At 35.0% G+C, this 23,051-nt stretch overlaps 3 protein-coding genes across 3 annotated transcripts in view; 1 reads left to right on the top strand and 2 right to left on the bottom strand.

The window, feature by feature from the left end:
- LOC136813274 (LON peptidase N-terminal domain and RING finger protein 3-like) overlaps positions 1 to 19,694 on the bottom strand; it is a 31,960-nt gene extending 12,266 nt beyond the window's left edge. Inside the window, exons 1-8 of the mRNA XM_067069784.1 lie at positions 19,538 to 19,694; positions 19,332 to 19,381; positions 19,133 to 19,168; positions 18,081 to 18,206; positions 17,564 to 17,713; positions 16,845 to 16,930; positions 16,613 to 16,669; positions 15,905 to 16,066 (exon numbers count right to left, since the gene is read on the bottom strand). Of these exons, the coding sequence (XP_066925885.1) occupies positions 15,905 to 16,066; positions 16,613 to 16,669; positions 16,845 to 16,930; positions 17,564 to 17,713; positions 18,081 to 18,206; positions 19,133 to 19,168; positions 19,332 to 19,381; positions 19,538 to 19,628 (758 nt within the window). The 5' untranslated portion in view covers positions 19,629 to 19,694. The remainder of the gene's footprint in view (positions 1 to 15,904; positions 16,067 to 16,612; positions 16,670 to 16,844; positions 16,931 to 17,563; positions 17,714 to 18,080; positions 18,207 to 19,132; positions 19,169 to 19,331; positions 19,382 to 19,537) is intronic.
- Positions 10,725 to 12,212, top strand: LOC136813275 (DNA damage-regulated autophagy modulator protein 1-like). Its single transcript, XM_067069785.1, has 2 exons — positions 10,725 to 11,335; positions 11,573 to 12,212. Exons 1-2 carry the CDS (start codon positions 10,973 to 10,975, stop codon positions 12,050 to 12,052), a joined length of 843 nt encoding a protein of 280 aa, XP_066925886.1. The 5' UTR covers positions 10,725 to 10,972; the 3' UTR covers positions 12,053 to 12,212.
- A 256-nt stretch (positions 19,695 to 19,950) lies between the features above and the next one.
- Positions 19,951 to 21,421, bottom strand: LOC136813273 (ferrochelatase, mitochondrial-like). Its single transcript, XM_067069783.1, has one exon. It carries the CDS (start codon positions 21,407 to 21,409, stop codon positions 20,201 to 20,203), a length of 1,209 nt encoding a protein of 402 aa, XP_066925884.1. The 5' UTR covers positions 21,410 to 21,421; the 3' UTR covers positions 19,951 to 20,200.
- Positions 21,422 to 23,051: the final 1,630 nt, after the last annotated feature.

Genomic DNA, 23,051 nt, shown 5'->3' with positions numbered 1-23,051 from the left:
AAGAAGGATTCCCAGACAATTCCCCCTGGTGAATTCCCCCCAGTGAATTCCCCCTGGTGAATCCCCCCCCCCCGAAAAATTCCCACCCGGTGAATTCCCCCCTGGTGAACTAAAAAATCATGTACAGTAATTTGAAATAAGCGATTTTACTATTTATTATATAAAAATCTGTGTACACGACTATCATGTAAAAATCTTTCAGTTCTTTTCTCAGAATAAAAAAAATGGGCGTTGTGATTCTTAAAACTTTGTAGACTATCATGTAAAAATCCTTGAACCTAAAATTGGAGGTTTGTTTTGATTGAAAGTTTTAAATTAGTCTCTCTAAGGGTCGGAAAATTGAGGATTTTTACGAAATTTTTTGATTTCCTGAGAAAAAATTGTAATAAAGTCTCTGTACTGTAGGGGTATGACTTTTTTCAAAAATCAAAAAAAAAAATTTCAAAAAGTCTCTCTAAGGGTCACCTTTTCAGCAAAAATCAGTCTCTCTAAGGGTTGGTTTTTGGAGGTCCTGTTTGCACATACCTCTCATTTGCCAACCCTAGTACCCCCCGGGTTACAGTCCATGATTTCGATACTTAAAAACACATATGAAAATATATGGGTGGGAATTCACGAGGGGGGAATTCACCGGGTGGGAATTTTCTGGGGGGGGAATTCACCAGGGGGAATTTACTGGGGGGGGGAATTTACTGGGGGGGAATTCACCGGGGGAATTCACCAGGGGGGAATTGTCCGGACACCGAGAAGAAGAGACCACTTTTGTTTTTATTGCAGATTTTAATATTGCATTGGGAATACTTTTGTCAATGTGTACAATGTGTCAACTATGTAAGGTGTATATCGGTAATATGTTCTGTTTGCATCATAAAACATCCCAAAATCCAGTCGGTTGGTCGGTCAGTAGCAAATCTTGTTCTTTCGAAAAAATTTCTGACATTATTGCAACTGGGCTGACTCGGTATTTATGTTTTGAAGGTGAGTCTGTCAGGCAACATGGACAGAACATATTGTTGATGGTTGCCTAAGCAATTGTCAGCTCAGGCAGGCTAGACTTCAACTCCTATATCAGGATTAGAAAATTGGCTAGTCTTACCTCTTAAATCTTTCCCTTTGCAACAATACAATGCTGACAAGTTGACACAGCTGATAAGTAATCCCTGTGAGAAGTTTATATCAAAATCTGCAACAAAAACGAAAGTGGTCTCTTTTACTGATTACTTCCTGGCGCTCATTTGTGGACTGTCTATCAAATTTCCATCAATGAGATTGCCCCATTTCACACGGCCCTTCTTATGGGCACCCGTAGCATCTAAGTGCCTTGAACGATGGGCGGCTGTAAAATCTCACCCTTTATAACACCTCTTTTATTTGCTTCAATTTATTATACTATTTCTCATCTTTGATTAACTGAATAATGCGGAAGTTTGATGCGAGTGTTAGATTGTCAACAAAGTGCGGTAACAAAAGAAGAGCTTTTAAAATCTTAAATATTTTCATTTTAAAGAGTGCAAAAAAATTAAACACAAACAAAAGTTTAATTTTTCATTGAAAATGTGGGATTCGGAAAATTTTCTATACTTGATTTTTTTAACAAACCCCTGTAACTATGGGCAAGCACCCTGTTGCTAAGATGTTGCTTGAAATCGAAAATGAAAACTATTGAAAACGAAAGTAAAATCGACCACACACTGGAAATCCCATAATCTTGAATATAAAAACTGTCTTAACTGTCAGCACGCATCAAAAGTTATGGGCGTTTTTGTGGTAAAAAAATGCTAAAATTTTGCATAAATTATGCAAATTGTGGGGAAATTCCCTGTTTTCAATCAATTTTTTACCATAAAATTGTCTATAACTTTTGATCTAGAAAAGTTGAGACTTTGATCATACATGTTTTTGCTCAGTTTGAAGAGCTCTATCACGTGGTATAGGTCTTTTTTGATTTTGAAGACCCCCCAAAAATCACAAATTTTCAGGGCTTACAATTTTACCTAAAAACGCAAAAAATCGCAAATATATACACCTTTCCCGTAATTTGTAAAACTAATGCGCATGCATTATTTTGATGCTCTCCACCGTTTGGTCTCTGGAGGTAAACAAACCTGTTTTTGCCTGCGTTCCCTAAGGGAAAGTTGCTTTTTTTAGCTTTTCTTAAGCAGGGGCGGTGCGACACCCCTGCAAAACATGCACTCGCAGGGTATGCTCTGGAGTCTTTTTTGTCGCAGCTTGTTTTTAGCCTACCTGGAGTAGTAGTAGTAGTAGTACTCATTAGATTTATTTTACTGACTTAAAGTCCGCGGTAAATATAAGAAAACTGTTTATCAAGTCGCGTTACAAGAAGTGTGAATTCGAGTCTGTATTTTAGATTTTGTGTACAAAAGAGTTTTGCAGGCCTGCACCCTGCAAAGTTTTGCAGAAAGACCTGGATGAGGTCAAAATGCAGGGTTTGCCCGGGATTTGATGACTGTTAGTGTCAAAACGTGAAAAGTCAAGACTCGTCAAATGGCTTTAGATGCTTGGAGAAGAAAAAACAGAATAGACAGTCCTGATTTTATCTATTTTGTCGCAAATTGCGATTGGCGGTTACCCACAGTCAGCCGGTTATTATATAAGATTAATTTCATTGGTTGTCCAGTTGTCGTTTGACTTAAATTTTGTTGTTTTGTGTTTGTTAATGTAGGTGTAGCTTGCAAAGATCCTAATTCTCTCTTCATTATATACTTTCAGGTTAGTGGCCATCATACTGTCCAGTAGCCCCTAGACCAATGGATTATTTTGCACCTTCACGTGGTTGGTACGAAATCTTTGTAAACACTGACAAAGTCTGCTATAATAAGATGAGTGGAACCATATTTAACTTTAAGGAAACATCAGAATGGAATAATTCAATCAAAATGATGATGTGTACCTAACATTTAGTTTCTTGAAAGTTTTTGGATTCAAAATTTTTCCTGTAAACTGGATATCAATATTTGTCATGTAAATCATCTCTGGAAAGTACATGGCTTGGCAGCAGGTTTTAGGTGCCCCCTAAGAATTCAGGTGACCCCTAAGATTTAGGTAACCCCTGGTTGCCAAATATTTTAGGTGACCCCTAAGCCAATGACACGTCAAATTTTTTCGAAAATCCTTTTCAAACAATCAAGCAAATACAACAGTTAGTTTAGCTTATTGCTAAATAGAATAAATGCCCTAAGAAATAAGAGATAAGCTAACTACTGAAGGTTCATGCTACACATTATAAAGGTTTTGTAAGTCAGGGTGCAGATCCCTAGCCAGACAGATTTTTTATCTAAGTAAATGCAACAGGATTAAAGAATTTTTACAGATCAGTGCCGTAAGAAGCATTTTCATATTAGGGGGGCTGAAGTTTGGTGACACCGCGAGGGCCAACCATGGTTTGGCCCGAGGGGGGAAATTTTGAAAATTTGAGCTCTAGATTGCTTGAAAATGCAGTCAAAACATGCACTTATAAGACAATTATCACAAATTAAAAAAGAAAAACTTTGCATTTTGCAAAATAACCATTTTTTTAAAATATTATTGGGGGCATAGCCCCCCCCCCAGTTGCTACGGCACTGCAGATAATATATTAGATACCAAATTGTCAGTTTTTGAGCATTGCTTAGATTAAAATATAAGATGAGAAAGTGCCAACCTATGGTCTGGTAGGCTGCTTATATAATTCAATCACCAAATATAGAATCTAGCCCCCCAGGTCCATCTGAAAAATTAGGTGACCCCTAACATGGTTAGTCCCCCCTAGCCACAGTAAAAAATCAGCTACCAATTGCTGCTCGACCTTTTAGCCCCCCCTACGGCCAGGGGGGGTTCCAGCCATGAAAGTACATCTTGATTTGATTTTGACATGTATAATTGCCAATGCAAATGAATTTGGATGCATAAATGTATATATAAAGTATAAAATTTATAACACAACAACTGAATTTTGATACCAAAAATAACCATGCTGCATTATGTACATAATGAATAAATGAGTTTCTGATGACATATGGTTTGTTTTCAATTCGGATTGGGGGCTTTTTACCCCTGGTACAGGATTCCCTGCTTGATTTGGTAAACAGTTCCAAACGAGACACCAGAATGGGGCTAGACTACAATTTCAAGATGAACCAACTATAGAGATTTCAGCTTCAGTACAAATTCTAGTTTTGGATACTTTAATGCATCACATTAATCAATTTTCTAATGAAATACTCTTTTCTTGAGCAGTCTGAATAAAATAGTTTTGCTCTTTTTCTCTAAATTTTCATTTGAAATGGCAAAAGGCTATTATTATTAATCTGCTTAAAATTATTAAGTCACCTTTTGGCAGCAATAAGATAAATAAATTTGACATAGTAAGAATCAAAATTATATTAAAAATTTTTAGACAGTTTGGTAAATATTATTATTATTGTTAATGCTATTATCACGATCAGATAAAGATTTTTGTATAATTTATAATTTTTTGTGTGCTAATGTATTATTTTGATATCATTTTTCACTTTTTTGTGTAAAGATAGTTATGATTTTTGTCATTGATATAATGAATTGCTAATGTTTTACACCTCCTTTCTCTTTCCTTCATTTTTTCCATATTTTAGAGGCCACTCTTTTTTGGTTTTTAAAACTCTTTAGCCCAAAAAACTATCTTAGTTTTACCAGCTTCATTTTGTGTTTAAATGAAATGAATTTTAATTCTTTATTTCTGGTTCATGGTACATTGGGCATAAAATGGTGGCTGTTTTAGCCAATCTAGAGGGTCGAAATTCAAATAATTTTCTAGCCCGTCCGGCCCAACCATGGTGGGCCCTCCTTAGACACTATATATAGCTGAATCACTATATATAGCTGAATCTTTTTTGCAGCGTATCCTAAAAATCCTAGATACACCCCTGCTTAAGCTCTGTCGAACAAAATCCCCTCAAATTTTAGTATGTTCAATCTATTCATATACCACCCTGAAAATATTTTGCCAAAAGAAGATCGCTGTCAAAAGTTAGAGGCTCAAATCCCACTTTCCCTAACCCGTCGCAGGCAAAAACACTTTTTTTACACAACGGTGGAGCGCACATTTTCCCGGGCCATTTCTGAGAACTTTGAATTACGGGGAAGGTGTATTACGCAAAAACTGGGGGTTTTCAAGCTTGGTAACATTCAAATTTGGAATCAACACCCTAAGAAACATATCAAAATGTTGGTCACAGACATTTTGAATTTTTTCTTTATTTTTGAAACAATAACAATCCACTGGCCACGCCCTTTTAAGAACAATTGTTTACTTGCTCGTAAAAGGTTTTGCATCCAATAAAATTAAGTACCCACGAAAATATGCCGTGAGATTGGGTGACTTGCATCAGTGGAGGCATGCATAGCCCTCAAATGAATGACTGGCTGGTCATTAAAATACAACTACGCAGCTCCGCTCGCAGCTCTACTCTACCATTTTTATTTTAATGACCAGACAGGTCTTTCATTTGAGCAGTGTAGACCTAAAGCTCTAAACAGCATCTAATAACATGAAAACCAGAATATGATTCTTCAATGGGAATCAAAACTATAAAGTGCACTTACAAACATCAATTTGTCAGATCTAACAAAATTAATAACCACACTGTCATCATTGACAATAAAACAAACGATTTTCTGTCAAGAGCCTTGTAAACATTCCAACAACTTCCATCGAAATGATCTATCACAGCTCAGTTTACCATTTTAGCGCGGTCCGAGGATTGAGCCGAGAACTCTTGCATAGCGCCCGAGCTCCCGCGCGGCGCGCGCCGCGGGGATGAAAAACTTCAATCTGTCAATCATTTTCTCAAGCGAAGTGTACGCGAAGTGATTCTAGCTTTACGATAGTGCCGCGGATCATCAATGGATAGTATTCAATTATCATTATCCCTTTATTTTCATTCCTAGAACTTTTGCAAAAAAAAGGAAAAATAGAAAAGTTGTATTTTTTACTGCCCTATTCACATACTGAATTTGAAAGATCTTCTATGTGGCGTTTTTTTGCAAACTTCGAAAAACTGATTTTTGTCCCGCCTTTGCGGGATTTTGGCTCAAGTGCTTGAGTGCAGCATAGGGTTCAAAGTCCAAATATGTGTTTCCCGTAATTTTTGTATGAAGAGTTAGGTCTATACTGTTGAGGGCTATGCATGTTAGCCTCCACTGATGCAAGTTACCCAATCTCACGGTATAGACTTAAGATAATTTAAAGGACCTCCCACGTAGGTCCAAAAAGAAAAAGAGCAGTGTCGTACAGTCGTTTGGGGAAAAAAAAATTTAATGTAACTTATTATTATAAAACTTACTGTCTTTCCAGCGCCCAGGAATCCATTTGTCAACTTTACTTCAGCAAATCATTCTTTATAAAAAATCTCTAATATCCTATGTTATGTTGTGTTTAATCTTGTGTAACTTTCCAGAAGGAATTTGATGAATTCACTTCTATAAGCCTTCACTTTTGCTCTACAATGAACTTTTCTTTCATGTTTGGTCTTCAAGTTACCTGAAGTTACACAACTTTCACTTTTGACTAGCCTGGCAAATGATCCTTACGCAACATAAAACATAAACAAAAAAATAAAGCCCTTTCTACATTATGAAAATCGAATTTCATGCGGCGGATTGGCGGCCGCCCACCAAAACACCCGCCCCCTACAATAGCAACGACATTTTCAGACACACTTATATCGCGACCTAGCCGCAATCATGGTCAAAATATATTGAAATTTTCGTGTATTTGACGTTTAAAGTTCGGGCGAGAATTGTTATTTTAGCACTTCCACTTGCTTTTATTGAATATTTCGATTTTGGAGAGGTTCGGTGGCTTCTAGGCTATATTCCAAGCCTAATTAATTGGAGCAAATTTGAGCTTTTAAATCCTGAGATCCTAAGGTCGTAAGTCTTAAGTCTCCTGTTAAAACTTTACTTTCTAGCTGTAGCTTAACGCGCTTAAAAATTATTTGCGGTGTTTAAAATTTCGCAGGAAAATCTCCTTTGTCCCCTTTGATCTTACCGGGTCTGTTAGATGGGGGTGTCCAAATGTCATTCGGGCTCAACTGTTTAACTCTTTCTTTTATATAAGCATAACGTTTATAAGCATACTTGGGCTCAAATTCGGTAAAAAAATAAGCATACTGCTAAGCATACCTCCAAGCTGAAATACAAAAAAAAATCGTGCTGCTTTTCTAAAACGCTGACCTGTTTAGGGTTAGTTTTAAAGCTGTTTGAGCTTTCTTAGACCAAAGATTTTCGCCTGCTGCGCCAAATTACAAAGATAATTTTCATTCTTTGAGCCGAATCAATGTGTCGAAACCATCATAAATCCAAAGAAAATTAATAAATCGAAGTCTAAGCAAATAAATAAGCATAAATTTAGGCTGAAAATGAGATTTGGCTAAGCATATTGAGCCTCGACCGGATTTTCCCATATGCTCATAAAAAAAGATTGTAATCAAACCCAAACCTCCTTAAAGATTTAACTTACCCTGGGTACCCAGAGGTCAAGTTTTCATAGAGAAAATATTTATTCGATTTCGGCATTTCTGCAAATCCGTATTCCGGTCCCCCGTTTTCAGATGTTACTGAAATATCGGAAGGATGACACAGATCCGCTGAATCCAAAGTCTTTCTCCAAAGTCGAGTGCAGCTTTGCCATACTCTGCAAACTGACAGAGAAGGCCAGGGCACACCGGTCCAATTCGATTTTTCTCTTATTTAAAAATTTTGCATTGACACGATGAAAAATTTTCCGGAAAAAAGGAAAAAAAAAGAAAAAGAAGAAAAAAAAGTGTTTGATTAAGTTTTTGTTAACCATCAAACAATTGATCTCGAATTCGCGGCAAGATCAAAGACTCTCAAATGATTCTGATGACAACATATTGCTCACCCTATGAGATAAACCTTTTTTCAAATCCACATCAAATTTCCGATCCAACGTTAATAACATGACCATTTTTGTTGAGGTTCAAGACCTGGAAACGAGTAAGTGGATAGAAAATGGCCAGAATGGAAAACTTTTCTGGAACCTTTGATGTTATATAACAAGTTCCAAAAGGTTTTAGATTCTTCACACTAAGATTTCTAAAAAAATGGTCTAGCAATCTGATTCGAGAGTGGTTCAAATTGGTGGTACTGGTAGGTCGCTTGTGTTGCGTGTTTTTTGTTGTTGTCATCCTTGAGGGAGGGGGGTTTAGGGCGGAATTTTTTTTCTTCAAATCCAACCATACAGTCTTTACAGACGTTGGATTTCAGAGGAAGAGAAAGCTAAGTTTTTCTTTTAATGATTTGATAGCCCCTTGAAATTTCGTGAGTTGGTACCTTTTCTAAAATACACGTTTTTTTTAATAAGAATACACTTTATAAGAATGTCAATGATGAAAATGGCCAAAAAAATAAGAATAGTGAGTGCTAAGAATATCACCATCGTGGAGTTTGGCTACTCAAGCTAAGAATGCCATTTTTAGAGCATTTTCAATTATAAATTACCAATTACCCCTAAGTAAGGTTCCTTGAGACACATGTACTAAATGTTAAATCTAGTCTGAATTAGGATCCTAACCTAAGAATGCTGTAAGAATATTTCAGGATGATTTTCCCAAAAAAGTTAAGAATATCCATGATGAAATGGATTTACAACATTCTTATAAAAAAAGCGTGTAGTTTGTAGCCCCTGTGAGCTTTGAGATGCAGAAAAGGCATTACGCTAAGAGCCTTCTTTCAATGAAGGGATACTGTTGTTAAAAGATTTGCGATGTTCATGATCTTACAGCCCTTTGCAAAAAGTTTGAGTATTTTTACGATTTATATTATGTTGATTCAATTTTTGAAAAATATATCAATCGAAATATTCGCCTTTTTTTTAGATAAAGAGAATGAAAACAATCGATAAAGATTTTCATTAAATATATTTAAAAAACAAGGCTATATGGTACAGGTGGAAAATAAATAAAAATGATAGAGGAGCAGGCTTAGAGAGGAAGGCAGATTTACTTTTTCGATTAAGACCCATTCTTCCGTTTTCCCAATTTCACCCCTTAGTTTTCTGTGTCCCCGAGTCGATTTTATAACAATTCAATGTTTGGGGAACATTCGAATATTGCTGGTAATGTATTAATTAAAAAATCAAAGGAAGACATACGAAGCAACTTCAAAATCTGGTTTTCTCTAGAAATAGATCTTTATCTTTGATTTCATCAAAATTCATAGTGGTTACATAAAAAAACTATTGGGAGAAGGGAGATATTGTTGTGCTTTTTTTCAAACAGTGTTGTTGAATAAATTTAACACTGAGACATAACACTGGTATACCAGCATGAAAGAGCGAAATGAAATATAGATAAGAAGGAAGACAAGTTTTTCTCCTAAATAAAAAAGACAAATGTCTCTTTCTATTCTCTGTGTGGTGGGGCGTACGGTATTTCGGAATTGTAGAAATCGACCCTTTTTCCTTCGCTATTTCGGAATGCTGAAATTGTTTCGGTATCGGAAAATTTTGCTTCGGAAATTTGGTATTATAAAGTATCTATCCCCCTTTTTTGGAATTCATATATGAAAAATCAAATTTGATGAAAAATTATAGTCAAAACGAGGAAAAATACCCAAAAATTCGGTATCGGAATTGCAAGTATTTTTTACAGAATCTCGGAAATTTTAGCAAAATTATTCAGTATTTCGGAAATCGCAAACCCCCTCTATTGGTTAAGACATTAGGTGTGGTTATGATTGGTAATATGTGTAATACTAGAATAGGAGAGGGTCACGGATAGCGATCTAGAACTTAGACGGAACAGGTTTTGTATTCCTGTTTAACTGCTTCCACTGCGACTGACAGAAATATGATCTAATTAATATTCACAACAATAAAATAACATCCAACGATCCAACAATCCCAGCAACTACCCAGTGTTATTTTAATGTTCATTTAACGTTCATTTCGGCATTATGCAGTGGCCAAAGCAAGGTTTTTTCGTCTGAGACGTTCTTAAAATGTTGGTGAATTATGCAGAATTTGAAACTGAAAAGCCTCTTTATAGACTTCGCCGGGTAAGATTTTATGTTTTGTTCTGCTTCGAACGCACATCACATTATTGGAGGAGGTACACAAACATCGTCAGACCATGATGACCGGAATTCCATCAATTTCTTTTTCTAAAAAACAGCTTTGCTTTGTAAAGTAGTATTTAGCAGAATATTTTGGTTACAAGGTTTACGGGCGAGCGAAAGATTTAAAAAAATATTTCAATCAATAAAAAGTAAGAGGCGTTTGTTTAACTGGATAGGGAGGAGAGTACTCATCGGGCAGATGTTTAATATCGGGCTGAAATAAAAAAATAAAGAAAATTAATCGCGGCTTTTCTCCAGACGCGAGATTGGGGTTTTTGAGGGTTTGGATGGAGGGTAGTTGAATAGTTTCTTTCATAGAGAAAAATTTCATTCCTTTCTTCAAATTTTTCTGTTTGAATCAAAACGAAGGGTAATGAACAAAATTGGGAATAATGAGAATGAAAATGAAAATTTCTTCTTCGTCAAAGGAAATTAGTTTGCGTTGCATGAAAGAAAATAAAATCGGAGAAACTTGTTATCTCTCTCTCTTCTTTCTTTTCTTTTCTCTTTTCTTTTCTTCCTTTTCTGCATTTTCAATCATACAGGATACGTTTACTGAAAATTCTTCCTTCGTGTTCCTTTTTTTGGGACCAAGAAATTCAATTTATCAGTTAACCAGTAAAAGAAATTAATCAAAACACAAAGAAAGGGAACTCGAATCTTGTCGAAGCTCAAAATCATTTAGGTGTCTCGTTTCGCTTCTTTTTGAGAGACAAACACAAAAAGTGAAGAAGAAATTGGTACTGGAAAACAAACCAGGTTGACGAGAAAGAGCAAAAAGAAAGATGCTGGAGAAATCAATTCTAATATATCAACAAAAGAACTTGTAAGTTCTTAACTACGATACTTAACAACCATGGTTTTTGATTGCAGTTTCGGATTGGGTTATTTGCCAGTATTATGGAGTTTTTTCACCATAGCTGCACTAGCTGTATCTTACATAATGGCTGTAATGGAAAACCACGTTTATCCTTTCCTACCGTCAATCAGTGCCACCGGATCAAATATTCCTGAATCTAACATATTCTCCTTACTAATGAACGTCTCTATAATATTAGCAGCATCCAACTATTTCACACGCTATTTTCAATGTCAACACCAAGCAAGACATTGTGGAGAGAATAGAGAATTGATATACCGGTATAACCAGTTTTCTTTGGTGGTTTCAATTGTCAGCTTGGGTGGTGCACTCCTGGTTGCAAATATCCAAGCAAGAAAAGTAAGTCCAACATACAGAGTGTCCCATATTAGAAATTCCTCAAGATTTCCTAAAAAACTCTATTGTTTCGATCTTAATTATTTTTTGGGATATTTTTCGTGACACTAGCTAGCCTTACCCTTTGCACACAAGTCCCCAAGTCAAACCTTCAAGCACCATGACTCCAAAATAAATTCTCAACCACAGAGATATTAACATTAGACTTACTCAAAAACAAATTTCTCAATCTTCTTATAGGAATTCTACCTTTTGGAAGTGCACGATGCTGGAGCAGTCATCTTCTTCACGTTCACCTCCATTTACTTCTGGTTACAAACATACATCAGTTTCAAGACAGCCTTATACGGTCTCTACTCCTCATGGCTTTGTCATTTGAGATTCTTTTTGACATTCTGTTTATCTCTTTGCTCTGGTGTATACTTCGTGACAGCCGCTATATCATCATATAGCTTCCGCAAGCATCATCAATATTATAATTCATTGGCAAATCTACAGCCCGGTGACGAGGGTTATACTTTACACGTGGTCAGTAACGCCTCAGAATGGTTAGCTTTTCTCATTATCATGGGGTCGAGTTTGACATTTTTTGATGAATTTCAACAAGTGATTATGTTGATCGATTGTCAAGAGAAATCACCCACCATTATTTCGTATGATGGCATTGGAGAGTACGAAGAAATGAAATTGAATCTGTATGATGACGAAGCTAAAAGATAGATAGGTCTGGTAAGGACCATTAGGGTAAACGAGTGAATCGCACACAGGTCGTGCATCAGGGCCCTTCAACATGACCGATCCAAAGAGGTGAACCTCTCGACTGACAACGAACTGCCACAAAAAACACCGAAAGATTATTAATTAACGGTGGGAGAACAAATAGATGAAGTTAACAAACGAAAGATTTTAACCTCGTCCTCAAGAATTTGGATCAATGGAGGAAGTTACAGTAACAAAAAACTCTCGCACAAACAGAATTGCCAGCAATTTATCAGCAAATTATTGAGCAACAGTAATCCAAAAGTGGGTGAGAACAAGATTCCAGAGTGGAGATTCAGTTTCGAACATCATCAGTTTGGGCAGAGAAAATACTACTTACATATTTTACCATAAATCTATTGTAAATTGATATTTTATTGAGTATTTTCAGAATTTATTTCAGTGTAATATAAATGGGGGTTAAAATATCTAACGAAATTCGCTATCGTAAAAGGTATCTGTAATTGCCAGAGATCTCATTTGATTCTGTATTATGTAAATCCTTTAGCTTTTAGCCAATTTTTTATCGAGTTTATTCTCATAACAATAAGAACCTGTAAAGCTAAGGCTTCACTGGTGATTTTTTAGGCGGAATGAATTGTTAACGTGTATCCTTTGCCCAATCTTATGACGGTTGAGTAAAACCAAAATACGCTGTAACATGGATAGTAGTTTTTCATGTTTTATTAAGTTACGTTATTTCTGCCATTATACAGGGAAAAAAAATATTCGAACATGATTCTGAGTAGAAGGTTGTTGCCTGTGTTTAATAAAATGTAAGAAAGTATCATAATACAATAATTGTTTTTACAACAGTCATGATGAAAAATAATTAATTTTCTTTACAATTTTCATGACGTTTAAGTTATTGAGAATTGTTTTTTGTAAAAGTTATTTATAAAAGATGTCTCGTGATAATTAATATGACACAGATAGAAACTTTGATAAACATTGTAAATTTAGTGAAACACACACAAGAACTTTCTTTCTATCGAAGTAGCACGACTTGATACTTTTTTTCCGGACACCCTGTAGAAGAATACGTCATGCGATTGCTTCCATAATGAAATGGTGAAAGTTACGTAACTTAACAAAATATGAAAAACATCTATAGTTTGAAAGAGTAATCAGAGAATCCGGTTGATAATTGTACAGGGAATTCAACTGAAATTATTTAATGATTTTAGCAGATATCAAGAAAATGTACTTGAAGTTGAAATATTTGTTAAAAAGACTGGTTGAATAGGGAATGATAGATCAACAGAATCGTTTGCTATCATTACCAAAAAGACCTTCGAAATGTCATTTGATAAAGACCAAGGGAAATCTTTGAGTAAGGTTGATCACTACCGAGACCTTAAGACGATGGCTGAGGAAAAATTAATCATTATAGAAAAGAAGGAAGAGAGAGTTAAAGAAATGAAATACAAAATTACAGAGCTACGAGGTGAATACAAAGAATTACAAGAGAAAATGAAATCATGTGCTTTCCTACTGGATTCAAGTGGTGAAGAACAGGGACAAATCAAACAAGCCTTAACGAAAGATAAATATAACACAATTCTTAGAGACAAATTACAAAACCTAAACCTTGATTTGAAACAACACTTTGAGCATGAGTTGACAATAGATAGCAAAATGGACGATATCAGTATGGAAATTTTGAAATATAAGGGTTTGATACAAGAACAGTTTATGTACATTGGCGACTTGAAGGATCAGCTACATGAACACAAAATGTCATTGATATACGCAAAACGAAATTTATTCGAAAATGAAGAATGACGCGTAATATTTGTCACGTGATCAAAAGTTTTCGCTACATAAAAAGTAGAAGAAACATTACGTAATTTCAATAAAATATCTTGAACTTAAAATATTTTTATAGCATGTTTTAAACTTTGCCCAATGCCATGGGATTTCATATTTAAATACTGTAACAAAGCCACATTATAGACAAGGAATGACGATGCCACAGAATGACAGTTTCATTGATTAATCAAGATAGTGATCGATTCTTTATGTAGAAATTTGATTAGTATTTCCCCTTTAAAATAAAAGAGATATTCTAAAGTTTTGAAAATAATAATATAAATTTTTGTAAAAAATTAGTTTTCAAATAAATAAGTCTGGTGACGATTGAACAAAGATTCAGAATAAAAAATTTCTCATCATCTGCTTTCCACTGAAACCATCAGTAGGCGAGAAAAACTTAAGAATGAATGGATGAAAAACTACACAATACTATTATTGACAAGATGGCTTCAAAAAAAGGTTTGCTCACATAGATTTCTTGTGTTCTCATTCTCTAGCAACACCCCTTCTCACAGATCCACTGGAACCCCTCCCACTGGAAAAATTGACTAAAATATCAGTGGAAAATGACGTTTCAATGTTCCTCAATAAAAAAATCCTCACTGCAAAATATTGTGTCATTTTTTCCATTTCCACTGAATTTTCTGACTATTAAACAATTGAATTCAAATCAACAGCCATATAAAACATGTGGATTAATTCCCGTCGAGAATCAGTCCATTATCTTTACCCCCAGGGTAAAAAAAATCCTACCGGGTCTGTGAGAAGAAGGTGTATCGCAGAGGGTATGACGGAAAAGAGTCAATATGATAGATCTTGACAAATAGCAATAAAATAAAAATCTAGCTGAGAACAAAATTTAAAAAATCCTAAAATTGAATGCGATGTACGCATCAAATTCAAAGTCTTTAAAATTAAAAGGCGTCGACGTGATAATTCCTAGCTGAATTGTCTTTAGATCTAGACGTATCAATAGTTTCATCATGATGCAGTCTCAGTACGCAAAAAATCAGCCTATAATCTGAATGGTATTTCCAAGATAACATTTTTCTCTACTCCGGGCTAATGTCTTTATAGGTTTGGCTGCATCTCATTCAAAATTGATAATACATCTTCTACGTAAGGTCGTTCTTCTGGTTCTACTTTGAGCATGGCGAAAATCAACTTGTGCAAGTCCATCGAATATCTGAAAAAATTAAAATGTAAAATTCATCATCCACATTTCGCGTTATCTAATTATCGTAATTAAGGTAATTTTAAGTGTAGGCTGTACCATACCCTACTACTTTGTATTGTTGATGATATAAAGAGAAATTACCACGCAATGAACAAAACAAACGCACAAATCTAAACAAAATATGATATAACTTACTAACCTAGGAATTTTCTGCCACCGAGAAATCTTTGCTGCAGTCTTTACTATCTTGAACATCATTAAAATACTTCAGACTTTGTGACTCTTGGTGACTCGCTTTCTCTATTAAACCTGTTTCCGTTTCACTCTTCGCTCAACAATCATAAATTTAGACCGATTCAATGTAAACTACACAACCAAAAAAAGATTATGCTGTTCATTCTAGCATCAAAGACCACTTGGCAATTCACGATATGCACCATTGCAATGTCTTCCACGGACCCAACAGCTGATTGGTTGAAAGTGACGTGTTGACTGACTTTACGTCACTTACAACCAATCAGCTATTGGGTCCGTGATGTAATGCCAGAAGACATTGCAATGGTGCATATCATGAATATTAAAGAAAAACTTTGTAAGTTATTCATGATATGCACCACTGCAATGACTTCACGAAATTATGCAACTTTTCTGTTTTTGTTTCAGCAATACGTCATTTTCTATTTTTTAAGTGACGTATTGGGTGGAAAATTTTAAAAGTTCTCAGAAGAACTCTCCAGTGGTGCATATCATGAATAGATAACAAATTCAATAAGTAAACATGTAATCTAAGCTTCGAAACAAATAATGTAAAGTGGACTTACTTTCCTTCGATGACTTTGATTTGAGGATTGACAGCGGACAATGCACTTCCATCACACGGACTCTCACCATAACACAAAGCAAACAAGGTACACCCTAAAGACCACACATCTGTCTTCTCGTTGATCATACATTCGGAGGGAACTTCGAACAACTCCGGTGCTCTACAACAACAAGAATCATTAATCTGAATGAAGAAACAATTGAATGGATTAATATATTTAAGCGAATGTGAGGTTAGAAGAGAAAAACTGAAGAACGTTAGTTTACAGATGCTAACATTATCACATATCAGTTATCTCATCATGAAATAACAGCTATAATACTGTATGGAAAGGAAGAATTTTTTCTCGGAGTTTGTGCACTCGCTGGAAAGGATCTATGGCAGTCAAGTGATGAAATAAGGAGCCATGTAGAACTTGTTACAAGTATGTAGCCAAATGTAACACGAAAAGCTGTACTACGATTCTAAAGGACAGGACTTGCTATAGAAAGGTAATTTATGCGTATTGGCCAATATGCATAAATTACGCGTAAAAAATGTACCTTCAGCATTCGGTCAGCGTGGTCATTTACGCGTAAATTTTATGCGTACTACAGCTAGTTAAGCATCCTCGAGGCAAGACAAAACTTGGAGGGGGACGATTTTTTTCATTCGAGGAGAAGATATTGCAAATCTTTCCTTTAATTGTCATTTCTTTTGAGAATACCTGAAAGCAGCTGTACATTCTTGAGCAGCCGACTCTTGCAAAGCCAATGCTTCTTTTCTAAAAAGAATGAAAAGCGAGGGATTAATAGCTAAATCTTCCTTGTAAGAGTACCAGTCTGAGCCAGGAGGGCGAGTACGAAACATGTCTTCCACAATAAAAGTACACAAAAGAAATTTGAAGATTAATTCGAAGCATCTCGAAGTGGCAAATGAGAGGTAATGCGATTGTATACCTTGATGAAATTGGCACACGAGCGGGACGAACGCTTCCCAGATCCATCAGAATGGCACCACGCTCAATGATCAACATGTTATGTGGCTAAAGAGAAATAGTCCTAAGTGAATTATTTTAACCAAACTCTAAAATGGACGCTATCACACGCTATGAGATTCATGCTTCAATGTTTTCAAGGTAAGGTTTTCCGAGCAAATTACCATTTCAAATATTTTTAAATTGGAGGGCGCCTGTACTTTGAACCTATATTGGTATATTAGCGCTAAAAAGATTATAGTATCGTCATCAATAAGGAGAAAACTCCTTGGAATACCTTAAGTGGATAAATTTTGGCGGGGATTAAATTTGGCGAGTTTGGCAAATTTTGGCAAAATTCGCCAAATTAAATCCTCGCCAAAATTTCCAAATTCGGCAATCCGCCAAATTAAATCCCCGCCAAATTTAACAAAAGGAAAATTATGTGAAAAATCACAACTTTTTAGTATATTTTTGAGTAATTTTCACCCATTTCGGTGTGACAAAATTTCCAATTCGCCGAATTAAATCCCCGCCAAATTTTACGAAATTGATCGATCGCCAAATTAAATCCCCACAGAAAATCGTATTTTGGTCATTCGCCAAATTAAATCCACGCCAAAATTTATCCACTTAAGGTAGGTCAATATAAAGAAAAAAAAGCTTACACTAATCAAAGTTACTTAGTCATAAAAAACCTACCTTGATATCACGATGCGCAAGAGGAGGGTCAAGTTTGTGAAAGGCTAAAACACCCTCGCACAGCGTTTTAAAAATTTGAAGAATTTCTTTTTCTGCAATTGGATTCTTAGAGATCTGGGCAACCTCAATCATTTCTTGAACTGATCCTAACTGAAAAGAGGATAATGAGGGACATTTAATAATACTGGAAACCTAGAATTTAAGGATTAAAGATATTGATATACAGTGGAAGAGTCTCCATAACTTGAACACAAATTTGTTCGAGTTAATTAAATTTCGAATTATGAAGTAAGGTTTATAAGGCATTCTTAACTGAAGGGACAAGAAAACTTGTTCGAGTTAAGAAGACATTCGAGTTATAAGGACTCTACTGTATCAATAAGAAATAAACTTTATTTGGCCAGTAAAATAGATTATCAAGCACAAATCAAAATAAAAGTTCTATTTATTCAAATATTCAAGACCCGTAGTAAGACTAAACGATGGGGCTACTAATATCTTTGTACACTTTTCTTACTCGATGGTATGGGAAGAGGAGCCTTGCTTCTTTCATGTTACTCTTGGTTACAACTTCTGAGTCAATTAATGGCATCACATAGCGATTGTTGATTGCTCTGTGAGCTTTGGTTTCTCTACCAACCATCTGAAGATGGAAGAAAAATGGCATTAGGACAGGATTTAAATATAAATGGCTTATGTTTCCACGAATCTTCCTTTAACCCTATTAGCCTCAAGCTTTTTTGACTTTTGTATCCCCAGGGGGGGGGTAGAATCTACCACACTCGATTATTTTCGATCTAGAAGAGCTATGGCCATGAAATTTGGTACAGATGTTCTCCATCATGATACAATTTTCCAGGAAGAAAAAAAAATTGATGACGTCATTCAAAAACTGATGACGTCATCACAAAATTTCCACCTGTCGGAAAAAAGCCCAAATATATGGTTTACCAAAAATGTCTATTATATACAGTCGAACCAATAAAGATATTTCGATTCTGTTTGAAGATTCTGAAAGGTAAAAGACTGTTCTTTAACATAATTGCCTGTTTTGCAATTTCCATGAAGATTTTTTCTTAAAATCTATGCTGAAGATGAGTAAAATTTTCAAAATTTGATGACGTCATAAATGACGTCATCATTTTCAAAAATTTTCTTTAGATTTTTTAAATTTGTATTATCAATGCCTATCACGTGGCAAAATTTGAAAATGATTGAATAAATAGTTTAGAAGTTATCAGCACTTTAAAATTTTGAGTTTTAAGGATTTTAGCTGGGTTTTATGTCATGTTTCACAATAAAGTCATAAAACCTGATCTGGACAACCTATGACCCTAAAATTTTGTACAAGTACTCTTAATAAGATTTTATTAAAAGTCAGAAAGTTTCAAGTCGTTTGAAAAATTTTTCTCCGAGATATAAACAAAAGAACTCCAGCGTGGTAGATTCTACCCCCCCCCCCTTTGGGGCTAATAGGGTTAAAAGAGCTTTTGCAATAATAGATAACTTGAGAATGTGCAAGATGAATGCTAGCTCTAATTAGCTTTTCATTTGAAAGATTTTTGGTACCTCATTGTGTTCCGGTAGTTGAATCAAAACACGTTTCTAAAAACAAACAAAAAATTGTATTAGAGACCTAACTGGAGTATCCAAGATATGGAACAGGGTATTAGTATAGCAATTTGGATTTATATGTTGATAAATGAGAATGAACAGCATTAGAATTCAAAATTCACACCATTGTAAGCCGTTTAACGGAAGAACTTACCAAAGCGTACTTTTTGGAGCCTTTGGACATTAGCTGAACAAATGAGAAAGCTGAAGTGAAATGAGAGAAATCAATATTACGAAAGGATTATTATATATAAAAAAAAGTTTTTCACAATGATCATAACAAATACAAATCAATCTCCAAAGATGGAAAAAATTCTCTTTTCATTGTGGCTCGATAAACAAACTTTGGAATCTTAGTACCTCCTTCTCCGATGGTTTTATCAACTGAATATGTTGTCCCATTGACGGTGACTGATTTGCCAACATACTGACAACACATTAATTGCCCCATTTTCACATTGCATCGAACAGAAGTTAAGATGATTGTATAGTTATTACATTGTTTTTCTTTTTAGACTCTAAAGTTTGAAAAATATTTAAGTTTAAGAGTTATTTTAAGTTTGATTTCAGGAGAAATGTCATGATATTCAGTGAAATTTTAAATAGATTTCTTAACGCTAATGTTCATAAGGCCCATATTGATGTTGAAAAAGAAGGCAAGAAAAAAAAAACAAGAAAAAATCTTTCATTTTATCATCCTTGATAATCTAAATAATTTTAAAAAGGGCTTTCATTTAGTAAAGGATCTTAAAGAAAGTCTCAGAGACGTAAAATTCCGTTGAAGATAAATCTTTCCTTTCGTAATACTGTTCTTATCATAAATATAGCACTAGGCTATTAATAAAAATAAACTGTCACAAACACCCGCAAAATCCAAAAAATAAGTATGTTAGCTAATTCTATGTACATTTTTGCTTTTGGGCTTAAAAATAAAAAAGTTTGTATTTTGAATGAAATATGTTGTAAAAATGTATTCATCTAGCAAAATATCTAAAAACCCATCATTTAAATTGCAATGTGTTTTTAATCCATTTGTCCCCTATTTTTGAAGAACTTTTTGGTTTGTCCACAAGTTGCATTGACACACATTGGGCATCGTAAGCCTAGTTGTTTAGAGCAAGCATCTCCAGATTTGATATGGCTACGAACAAGATCAGCCATTGCTTGAATAAAGATTGTATTATCATTCATTGCATTGGATCGCCTGATGTTTTCTACACCAACTTCTTCAGCCAATTCCTCTGCATATTCTAAATCAAGCTCATGCAAAGTCTCGATATGATCAGAAGTAAAAGCGATTGGTACCAACAAAAGATTTTTATTTCCATTCTCAGCTAAGCCTTTGATTGCATCATCAGTTTGAGGACCTAACCAAGGGAGTGGACCAACCTTAGATTGCCAACATAATCGGTAAGTATGAGAGAAACCTAGCATCTCCATCACTCTCTGTACAGTTGCAGCAACTTCTTGAGGGTACGGGTCTCCTCTGTTCACCACAGACATTGGTAAAGAATGCGCTGAGAAAATGATGACAACATCATCTTTTACTTCAGGTGGAAATTTTTCTAACTCGTCTGTAATGGTTTGAGCAAAAGCTTGAATCAAGCCTGGATGAGTTGGCCACCTATCGATAACAGACCAGTCGATTTTGGAGGGAACATTCAATTTATTGTAATATCTATACATTGCATTCAGACTGCTCCCTGTTGTAGAGCATGAATACTGTGGATATTGGGTAAAAGCTATTGCTCTTTCGATTCCATCTCTCTCCATTTGTGATAAAGCATCCTCAGTTAGTGGATTGGCATATCTGAAACCTACATAAGATTTATGAGGTGCAGTTTCAGGGGATATTTTATCCAATATCTCCACCATTCTCTCACCTTGCAATTCTGACCACATTCTAATAGGAGAGCCACCTCCAATCTTACGATATTGTTCAATGATTTTAGGTGTTCTCCTTGCTGCAATGAAAGGTGCTAATTGCTTTTGAGCAGGTAATGGAATAAGGTCCTTGTCATGGAAAAGTCTACTTAAAAATTCTCCAACCTCATCTAATGTAGATGGACCTCCCATATTCAACATTAGTATACCAGTTTTTGGTTTCACATCTGTTTTATCATTTGATAATAATGCAGAATTTACTGAAAGTGACCTTTGAGCTTGTGAAGTAAATGATTTTCGAAGAATCTGTAAGGAGTTTGCTTTCCTTATAGCCAAAGACATTTTCATTTATCTATTAACCTAAAAAAAATAGAAAATAAATGGTTGTATGTTAGTTTTCTCTTGGGACAGGTGCCGCATCTTATTTCAACTGCATTTTGCATGGTTTTCATAAACCCTACTTGAGCTTACCTTTTTTTAATCTTAGCAGGGCCGAGAGGGCGAAATTCCTTTGTTGTTATGAGCAAAATCACTTTTTTCAATTTTTCAAAAGTCAAGTATGTCACTATAAAATATCAAAAAGGACAAAATTATTCTTTCAGTAAAAACAGAATTCAAAATATAGTCATCTGAGGTAGTTACAGGATAGTTAAAATGAAGGGGTAAATATGGGAAATCCCTAAAAATGGTGCTATTTTTATAAATTTGGATTCAGATGGAGAGGATTTTGAAGGATTCCTTAACTAGCTATTTAAAAATAGTCTAGTTAGTTTTTAAAACATATTATTTTGGTGTTTCAACAAAAAAGTTTTGCAAGTCACCATAAAAATCAATTTGCGTAGTGTTAGAAAGAACATTTCAAGAATTAGTTTCAGGAAGAGCTGCAATCACTTTGATTATATTTTGACTGAATTCATCAAAATATTATGCTTTGAAATCAATCAAGGCACCTAATCTCTATACTTCAATTGGTTTAGATTGTTGTAAACAAACATTATTGATTGAAGTGTCCCATTACTACCCCAAAAGGGAGAAAAGCTGCTGTAAAAATGGAACCATATCACTAATTTGAAAGTCCTTTAATAAATGATAGCACTTGGACTTCAAGTCACTCAGTGGATGCAAAACCTCAAATATCATGACCTTTTGGAAAGATATCTAGATTGCTCAGTAACATTCTATACCTGTCCCGTATTTTCCCCAAGGGTGTCCCATAATTACCCCCCAAATTTCGAGGTATTTACGGGACACCTTCAAAATAAACTTTAGAAACATATACTAAAATTCAGGTAAAAGTAATAAATTTTGTGTAACTGTAAGGTTACACTTTGATAACAAATATGAAAAGATTAGATCTCTTATCTAGGACTAATACTTTCAGAGTAACAACCAAGTTTGCATCCCCCCCCTTTTATCAAGCGTTAGCAATAAGTTCTTTGAACCCATCTTTCTAAATTTCTATTTTTGTAGTCTTGGACTGGGTTAAAATCCTATAAAATATTTTAATTTTAACCAATTTTCAATACGGATACTGCAAATGCAAATAGACTCAAAAGCACCTTCAAGAATGAATATGATATCATTTTTTATTTAATACTAGCCGGTACCCGGCGCCGGTTAAGCTGTAGCTGTAGCTGAACGCACTAAAAGTCCTTTGGATTTTGAAGCTGGCTCAAAAAAGCGATCAAATGAAAAAAAGAAATCTCTACAACGTTTAAACTCTAACCTTCCCCAGGTGTCTTATCTTTTAACCATATTTGGATTGTGTACTGTCCCCCGTGACATAATTTTTTGTTTAAGTCAAAAGTTATCAGAAAGAGCATCGTTTACTGTACCAGTGTCGTTTGAAACGACTCTGCAGGTAGCTATTTTTCTCGCTTCGCTCGCTTTAAATACTTTAGGCGTACAAACTTTTGCGAGGACGAAAAATTGCGAAATTCACAACATTTACTTTCGCGAATTTATCGGAAAATATTTTTCGCGAATCAAG

This window comes from Clytia hemisphaerica, unplaced genomic scaffold (assembly GCF_902728285.1).
Source record: "Clytia hemisphaerica strain Z4C2 unplaced genomic scaffold, Clytia hemisphaerica genome assembly, whole genome shotgun sequence".
Taxonomy (NCBI): domain Eukaryota; kingdom Metazoa; phylum Cnidaria; class Hydrozoa; order Leptothecata; family Clytiidae; genus Clytia; species Clytia hemisphaerica.
This window is presented reverse-complemented; position numbering and strand designations above follow the sequence as displayed.

Bases quoted from the DNA above. Each gene is read 5' to 3' on its own strand.
- LOC136813275 (XM_067069785.1), top strand. From the start codon at position 10,973: ATGGTTTTTGATTGCAGTTTCGGATTGGGTTATTTGCCAGTATTATGG. The intron at 11,336-11,572 runs GTAAGTCCAACA...ATCTTCTTATAG, and splicing joins CAAATATCCAAGCAAGAAAA to GAATTCTACCTTTTGGAAGT.
- LOC136813273 (XM_067069783.1), bottom strand. From the start codon at position 21,409: ATGAAAATGTCTTTGGCTATAAGGAAAGCAAACTCCTTACAGATTCTT.